The 7427-nt window shown below is 31.7% G+C and overlaps 1 protein-coding gene across 1 annotated transcript; it reads left to right on the top strand.

The window, feature by feature from the left end:
• Positions 1-3933: 3933 nt before the first annotated feature.
• Positions 3934-6836, top strand: LOC105114143 (asparagine--tRNA ligase, cytoplasmic 1-like). Its single transcript, XM_011010594.1, has 6 exons — positions 3934-4498; positions 4640-5230; positions 5664-5920; positions 5998-6127; positions 6249-6307; positions 6441-6836. The coding sequence occupies exons 1-6, from the start codon at positions 4013-4015 to the stop codon at positions 6622-6624; spliced, it is 1707 nt and encodes a 568-aa protein (XP_011008896.1). The 5' UTR covers positions 3934-4012; the 3' UTR covers positions 6625-6836.
• The last annotated feature ends 591 nt before the right edge of the window (positions 6837-7427 follow it).

The following is a 7427-nucleotide window of genomic DNA, read 5'->3' as shown; positions in this document are numbered from 1 at the left end:
TGTCCTCTTTTTCTTCTTCTCTTTCTTTTTCTTTATTATTATTATTATTACTATTACTATTATTATTATTATTGTTGTTGTTGTTGTTATTGTTATTATTGTTATTATTGCTATTGTTGTTGTTTATAATTGTTATTTATAATTTGTACAATTAACCTCCTTGTGGTTCGACTCCAGTCTTGCCGGGTTATTTATTACTTCGACACTCTTACACTTAAGAGAAGACATCAATCTTTTGGTCGTGTTAGTACTCTTTATGCTACTAATATATTCTAAGACAAAAAAAAAACTAAAATAATACCTTTTTATTGTTTTCTTTGAGGATGAAACATGTGTAGTTCAATTTGAGAGAAATAAAAAGTTTCTTATTGTCTGTTGAAAAGAGAAAGAGTTTCATGATTGATTGTTTGATGTCTCTATTTGTTGTAATACCAGTCCATTGGCCCACGCTATGTCATAGTTGGATAAATTTTTTAAATATAAAAAAAGTTAAGAGCTTGAAGAATTTTTTAATTGTTTTGTTCAACCTGACTTAATGGGTCAAATTTGAAATCTCGCAATCTAACTATTTGCCTAACTCGAGTTTCAAACTAAATCGTGCAAGAGTTAACCCAAATTAAATCGATTAATTTCATAAATCTAAATACAATCTTGATAATTGGTAAAAACATGGCTTAACTTTTGACAAAATTTCAAGATGATAACTCTTTTAACAAAAATTATTGAGACAATGACATATTGGATCAATCTTAGTTCGCCAGTAAACCATGCCATGGATTCTATTGAGTTAACTATTTTTTTTATAAAATATATGATAACAAAATTATGCACCAACCTAAAAATAAAAACTTATTTGAGACAGTAATAATCCTGTAAAAAAAATCATATAGTTTATTCCTCAACCAATCTAATATTGAAGGATAAAATTAAGAAAAAACTATTAAAAACAATCACTGAATAAAATATCAACCTAATACTATAGTTATTAGACTCGGCCCATTAACCTAATAAACCCAGGAAAATTAAAAACAAATTAGGGTTTTAATTTCTCACATTAAAAATTTAAGAAACAATTCATGTGGATGTAAGTCATACATGTTGTAAATAATAAACTTTAAAAAATTACTTTAAAAGATTTTTTTTTTCCATATTAAAAAGATATTATCTTTTCCTGTTAAGTTAAAGTATTTAAACCAAAAAGTTTTCTTATCTCATATTGAAAAAACACAACTTTCTTCTTGTAAACATATAATATATATACTAATGGGCTTTCAATACCACATTATAAAATTAAAAGTTTCTTCTAATGTTTATATAGTGAATTTTGATAAAAGTTGATAACTAATAAAGAAAAAATGGTAGGCTCATGTGTATAATTTTGGGTTGAGTTAGTGAAAAACCAACAATTGACCCCCAATGCACGCAAGATAACACCTATGTTATATATACATTACCTTTTGTCTTTCTTGACAATTTATTTTATTCCACATTCATGTCATATAAAAAATATGCACCTCTAGCAATCCAATGATCCTTTTGTCTATTAATTGATTATTCTGTTTAGAAAAATTGTCACCTTAAAAAAATCACCATAATCTAATTAAAACATAAGCTCAAATTTTATTTTTTGAAAATAACATATCAAATAATGCTTATCATTTTAAAAAAACTAAAATTTATAAAGAAAAAAAAAAAGCTAGGCTAGGCCTAGAGTTCGGCCCATGCTTATAAGCCCTGTATGCGAGCTTTTATTATGTTTTTGTTAGATACTGGGACGGATAAAAATTTATAAAAAAAATAAGAAGTGGTAGGCACCACATTGCTTATCATACCTAAATTTTTGCTTATCATAGCCGGAGAATTAGGGTGGCTGTTTTTTTTCTTTTAAAAACCTATTATCAACCTAAAACACTTAGAAATTACCTTGATATCCTTTTTAAACCAATCTCTAACTTTCAAAAGCATAAAAAATAGGTAAAAAAAAAATTCAATATCAACCTGGAAACCAATTTCTTTCCTATCTTAGAACTTTTTTTTAGGAATTTTCAAGGTAAAAAAACACTCAAGTCAAAATTCCTCCATCATATGGAACCATTTGGAGCAAAAATCTAACGTTTTGATAGTTATAATTGAAGAAATGATATTTTTTTTTTCTTTAGGCTGGATTCTAGCCATTTTCTCTCTCTCATCTCACCCACTAAAGACTAAAAAATGATGAAAATGAATGCCTTGTTTGTTTGACGGAAAGTGATTTCTTAGAAACTACTTTCTTAATTTTCTTGTATTTGTTTGTCATTAGAAAATTTGATCACTAGAAAACAATTTCTAGTTACAGAAAAATTTGACTTAATTTCTAGAAAAGTGTTTTCCTTTTATTTTGAAAAAAAAACACTTTCCGGAAGTTGTGAAAAATTTAGAAATGTCATATTATTTGTTAATTATATTAAATTTGGTTCTCAAATTTTTGATTGCTATATATATATTATTTTGAATATTTTTTTCAATTTCATTCCTTAGAATTTGATTTTTATATTAACTGTGATTCTCATTTTTATAATTTTTATTTGCTTTTCTCTTATTATTTTTTAATTGAATTTTTTTATCTATCAAATTTGGTCCTCATTTTTTTTATTGTTACTTATTTTATTTGAAATAATTTATGAAATGATAATCATTATTATTTTAATTTCTTCATCTTCAATTTTGTTTTTAGATTTGATCTCTATTATTTTGATTATTATTTATTTTATTTGAGATAATTTATGAAATTATATATTTTTTTCAATTTCATTCTCATTCAACCTTTTAATTTGTAAGATTTGTTTCTCATTATTTTAATAAAATTATAAAAAATAAAACATTAATGAATTATTTCCTACTCATTTTTCATGACATAACTAAACATTAAAAAATATTTTCTAACCTATTTTCCATTATACTACTAAACTTTAAAAAATAATTCATTTTTTCAGAATTTACTTTCCAAAAAGAAACTAGTTTACAGCAAACAAACGAGACCGAAGTTTAGTTTCAAAATATAATTGTTAAAATGCAAAAAAAAAAAAATAGAGGCCAAAAATGTACTTTACAAATAAATTTGAACGCACTACTCTTGTTTTATACTTTAGTCCCCTGTGTTTCAATTCAACCTTCTCCCACAAAAAATTCAATTAAGCTTTAATTTGGGTTTAATTGCACTAAAAAAGTCCAAGAATGAAATTAATTTGTTTTTAAAATTTTATTATTATAATTCATAATGAAATCGCAAGAGGAGAAATAGTAAAATTATATACATTGAGAAAGGCATGTAGTTTATATTGAGATACCATGGTCATTTCATTTTATTTAAAATTTGCCTTTGATGAAGTTGCAAATTATAAGTTTTAAAAATTTGATAAGCAAATGTAATTTCTATGAAACTATAATAGAATGTCATAGATTATTTTTTCTTAAAAAAATTAAAGGACTCCTAACATGAAATTAAATATTTTAATATGTATTTATTTCTATACTTCCCCCGTTTCATTTGTAGTTATCAAGTTTTTTTAATATTTTCTGACATCTTTAATAAACAAACAGATTGAATTTTAAGTTTATAATAATTCCTTTTTACTGTTAGAGGACATAAACATGTTAATAATAAATTGCATTTTTTTACGTTAAAAAGTAATTTTGACCCACCGTTGACCAGTAGTGACCTAATGCATGGGCTCCTAGGAGAATCAAAAGATACCAAGCGTTAAGAATCCAACCTGTAAATGGTGGGGCACTTATTCCCTCATAATCAACGGACGCGGAAAGAACCGATCAAACGCTCTGTTCAGCATAGAAGTAAATCAGACCAAAGAATATGATGACACGTATGTTATTTACTATGGCCCTCACTGCCGCTTTTATTCTTCTCTCTCCTTTTACACCCAAATCACCAATAAAATGTGGAGGGAGTGCATGGAAAACTTGAATTAGGGCATTGTTACGGTTTTCTCTCACTAGAACAAAACCTTAGCCACCAATGGGAGACCCGGCCACGCCGCCAGCATCAGAACTCGCAGCGATGGCCATAATCGACGGCGCATCTCTTAAGCATCCATTTTCAGACAGAGTCCCGGTCCGATCCATCGTGTGTCGTCCCGATGGCGGAGCTGGACTGGCCGGGAATCGAGTCCGCGCTGGTGGGTGGGTGAAGACCGGGAGAGAGCAAGGGAAGGGCTCCTTCGCATTCTTGGAGGTGAACGACGGGTCGTGTCCAGCCAACCTTCAGGTTATCGTGGATGCTGGTGTAGAAGATCTGAGCACGCTTGTGCAGACTGGGACTTGCGTGTCCGTTGAAGGCGTGCTTAAGGTCCCTCCTGAGGGTACAAAGCAGAAGATTGAGCTCCGTGTTGAAAGGGTGCTCCATGTAGGCCCCACCGATCCTGCAAAGTACCCGATTCCCAAAACGAAGCTCTCTCTTGAGTTTTTGAGGGATCATATTCACCTTCGGCCCCGAACTAACACGGTATTATCGAATTCTTGCTTCTTTGTTTATTCTAGTTTGTGTTATTGAATCCTACTAATTCTTGTTTTGAAAGCATAGGCATATGTATGTACTAGCGTTTTTTTTTTTTTCATTATGTTGTTGACAGATGTTTCTTTGTAGATTTCTGCAGTTGCTCGAATTCGCAATGCACTTGCTTTTGCCACACACTCTTTCTTTCAAGAGCATGGTTTTCTATACGTTCACACCCCCATCGTCACCACAAGTGATTGTGAAGGTGCCGGTGAAATGTTTCAAGTTACTACCTTGATTAATGAAGCTGAAAAGCTGGACAAGGAGCTGATTGAGAACCCTCCTCCTACAGAGGCTGACATAGAAGCTGCAAGGCTTACTGTTATGCAGAAAGGTGAGGTTGTTGCTCAACTCAAAGCTGCCAAGGCAACCAGGGACGATATTAGTGCTGCAGTCGCAGGACTAAAAATAGCCAAAGAGGATCTCTCAAGGCTGGAGGAAAGAGCTAAGCTTAAACCTGGTATCCCTAAAAAAGATGGCAAGATTGATTATGCTCAGGATTTCTTTTCTCGTCAAGCTTTTTTGACCGTCTCTGGCCAACTTCAAGTTGAAACATATGCCTGTGCTGTCACTAGTGTCTATACATTCGGACCAACCTTTAGAGCTGAGCATTCTCACACTTCAAGGCATTTGGCTGAGTTTTGGATGGTGGAGCCTGAAATAGCATTTGCTGATCTTCAGGTATATTACCACGTGCTGTTCTAATTGGTTTATCTGGCTCTTGTACACTCTTAAGACCCTAGATCTCTAGAGTTTGTGCCAGTAATTGCAGGATTTGGTCTTCATTTAACCGAATTGTTAGTGATGTGTTGTTTATCAACGAATTTGCTTAACTACATGATTTATATTATATGCTATGGATCTGTTCAGCTGTCTCATAAAGTATGGCGTTGGGACTCCTATTTTGTGTTTATAAAAACACTATTTTTGAATAAAGACCAACATCTTATGTGTGAAGCAAAGGTTAATTCTTTTAATGTCTCTCTGGATTTTACTAAAGTGAGGGAATCATTTGTGCTTGACATGGAGTAGGATGCTCCCTTCCCTATTTGTTATGTATATATGTTATGTAAAGTATATTTCAGTTGTGAGCAGATTTTGCATGATTTTGTAGGATGACATGAACTGTGCAGAGGCATATGTGAAATATATGTGTCAATGGCTACTCGACAAGTGTTTAGATGACATGGAACTTATGGCAAAGCTTTATGATAAAGGTTGCATTGATCGTCTAAGAATGGTTTCTTCTACCCCTTTTGAGCGTATTTCTTACACAGAAGCAGTGCGACTGCTAGAGGAGGCAGTGAGGGGTGGTAAGGAGTTTGAGAAGAATGTGGAATGGGGGATTGATTTGGCATCCGAGCATGAAAGGTATGGAAATCTGCCTCCATAGCACATTCTGTCCATTTGATTTGCATGCACCAATGGCTTGGTTTGTCTATATACAGATACTTGACAGAGGAGATATTTAAGAAGCCTGTAATTGTGTACAACTATCCGAAAGGAATAAAAGCTTTCTACATGAGGCTTAATGATGATTCAAAGACAGTGGCTGCTATGGATATCCTTGTACCAAAGGTAAACCTTTCCCTGCACACATTTTAAAGTTTGTACGCCATGTGCTCAGTTCTTACATGTAACATGGTAGTTATTTGCCTACCTTTTTTCCCATTCAAATCGGAGTTGTGGTTTATTGCAGGTGGGAGAATTGATTGGTGGAAGCCAAAGGGAGGAGCGCTATGAGGTTATTCAGCAGAGGTATGGGGAGTCTGCTTGAATGGTCCAACATTAGATTATGCAAAGTAACATGCTCCGTTGTTTTTCTTTTAACTGTAAGTTATGCCCTGACGAGTGCCTTTTTTTTTTTTTGTTGGGGCATTCTCCATTGCAGAATTGTTGAGATGGGACTGCCGCTTGAGCCATATGACTGGTACCTTGACCTGAGACGTTACGGGACTGTAAAACATTGTGGATTTGGCTTGGGCTTTGAGAGGATGATACTTTTTGCCACTGGAATTGACAATATCAGAGATGTCATCCCATTCCCCAGATACCCGGGCAGAGCAGATCTGTGATATTTTAGTTGATAGTATACACAACAATGTTTTCACTTTGCCTATAGAATTCAACGGTCTGTTCTGCTCTACTTCCCAACCTAAATTGTTTGGTTTTTGATGCAGACCTAATTTGCAAACTCAAATCATAGGTGGTGAGGTTTTCTTGTTTTGTAAAACGTATTTTATGCTATATGGTCAACGATGCTGCTTGAGATTTTCTTCTGGCGATATTTGTCTGTCTCCTATTGCAGTTTTTGGGTACTTACAGCCTCAGCTAAGGCTAACTCTTACCAGTATCATTGAAGCTAACTGGCTGATTCTCCCGGTTACTTAATTCGAGTTTGCTTCCTGCAACATTTGTTCTTACCTTTACACCTATTGTTTTCTGGAAATAAACAAAAGATATTAAAACACTTTGATTATATTAAATTTTAATTTTAATTTTTTGTTACTGTTATGTATTTTGTTTTGATTTTTTTTAATTTTATCTTTTGAAATTTGATTTTTATATTAATTTTAGTTTTTGATTTTTTAGTTATTATTTTTTTAGTTTTTTTAATTAAAATTTTTTATCTATTAACTTTGTTTTTAAATTTTTTCTTAAGTATTTATTTTATTTAAAATAATTGATGAAATTATATATATTTTAATTTTTTAATGTTTTTATTTGTTAGATTTAATTTTTATTATGATTATTATTATTTATTTATTTTAAATATTTAATGAAATAAGATGTTTTTTAAATTTTATTCTCCTTTAGTTTTTTTATTTTATGTTTTAAATTTGGTTTTTAATTTTTTAATAAACCTAAAAGTTATGGT

This window comes from Populus euphratica, unplaced genomic scaffold (genome assembly GCF_000495115.2).
Source record: "Populus euphratica unplaced genomic scaffold, PopEup_1.0 scaffold495.1, whole genome shotgun sequence".
Taxonomy (NCBI): Eukaryota; Viridiplantae; Streptophyta; class Magnoliopsida; order Malpighiales; family Salicaceae; genus Populus; species Populus euphratica.
This window is presented reverse-complemented; position numbering and strand designations above follow the sequence as displayed.

Bases quoted from the DNA above. Each gene is read 5' to 3' on its own strand.
- LOC105114143 (XM_011010594.1), top strand. From the start codon at position 4,013: ATGGGAGACCCGGCCACGCCGCCAGCATCAGAACTCGCAGCGATGGCC. The intron at 4,499-4,639 runs GTATTATCGAAT...GTTTCTTTGTAG, and splicing joins TTCGGCCCCGAACTAACACG to ATTTCTGCAGTTGCTCGAAT. The intron at 5,921-5,997 runs GTATGGAAATCT...GTCTATATACAG, and splicing joins TTGGCATCCGAGCATGAAAG to ATACTTGACAGAGGAGATAT.